The sequence below is a fragment of the Eimeria tenella genome, genomic scaffold (genome assembly GCF_000499545.2).
Source record: "Eimeria tenella Houghton genomic scaffold, Eth_scaff2989, whole genome shotgun sequence".
In the NCBI taxonomy this organism is placed as follows: Eukaryota; Apicomplexa; class Conoidasida; order Eucoccidiorida; family Eimeriidae; genus Eimeria; species Eimeria tenella.
Window position 1 is genome coordinate 944 of NW_013542862.1, and position 597 is coordinate 1,540.

General features: G+C 63.3%; 1 protein-coding gene across 1 annotated transcript in view; it reads right to left on the reverse strand.

Moving 5' to 3' along the window:
* Positions 1 to 334, reverse strand: part of ETH_00035860 (uncharacterized protein) — a gene marked incomplete at both ends in the record, with an annotated part of 1,098 nt that extends 764 nt beyond the window's left edge. Inside the window, 2 exons of the mRNA XM_013375691.1 lie at positions 1 to 141; positions 292 to 334. Of these exons, the coding sequence (XP_013231145.1) occupies positions 1 to 141; positions 292 to 334 (184 nt within the window). The remainder of the gene's footprint in view (positions 142 to 291) is intronic.
* Positions 335 to 597: the final 263 nt, after the last annotated feature.

The following is a 597-nucleotide window of genomic DNA, read 5'->3' on the forward strand; positions in this document are numbered from 1 at the left end:
TGCTGCTGCTGCTGCTGCTGCTGCTGCTGCTCATCAGCGGCACCACCAGAAACGGGTAAAAGCCCCGCGGGGAGCCCTCCTCTGCAGCAGCAGCTTCTTGTGCTGCTGCCCGCGGGGGCAGGGCCAACAGGGCGCAGCAGCCTGCAGCAACAGCAGCAGCAGCAGCAGCAGCAGCAGGGAGAGGGTTAAGGCAGGGAGCAGCAGCAAAACGGCAGCGCTGCAGCTACAGTGTGGGGCCCCACAGCAGGGCGGGCGCGGGCGCCGGGGTGTACGTACACCCGGGAAACGTACCTGCAACGGCTGCTGCAGCAACAAGGACCCTTTTGGAAAGCATTTTGCTGCTGCTGCTGCTTCCTTGTTTGCTGCTGAAAGTACCTGAGGGGGAAAAGCTGCGCCGCGAGGCGAGAACTGCAGAGCCTGTTGGCTCCGGACCTGCTGAGAACCCAAGAGGGGAGAACTGCACCTGAAATGTTTTCTTTTAATGCCGCATTTTGCTGCTGCTGCAGCAGCATCTTGCTGCTGCTGCAGCAGCAGCAGCAGCGCGGCCCGCGGGGAGACGCGAGGCGTACGTACACCGCAGCAGCCACGCTGCTGCGA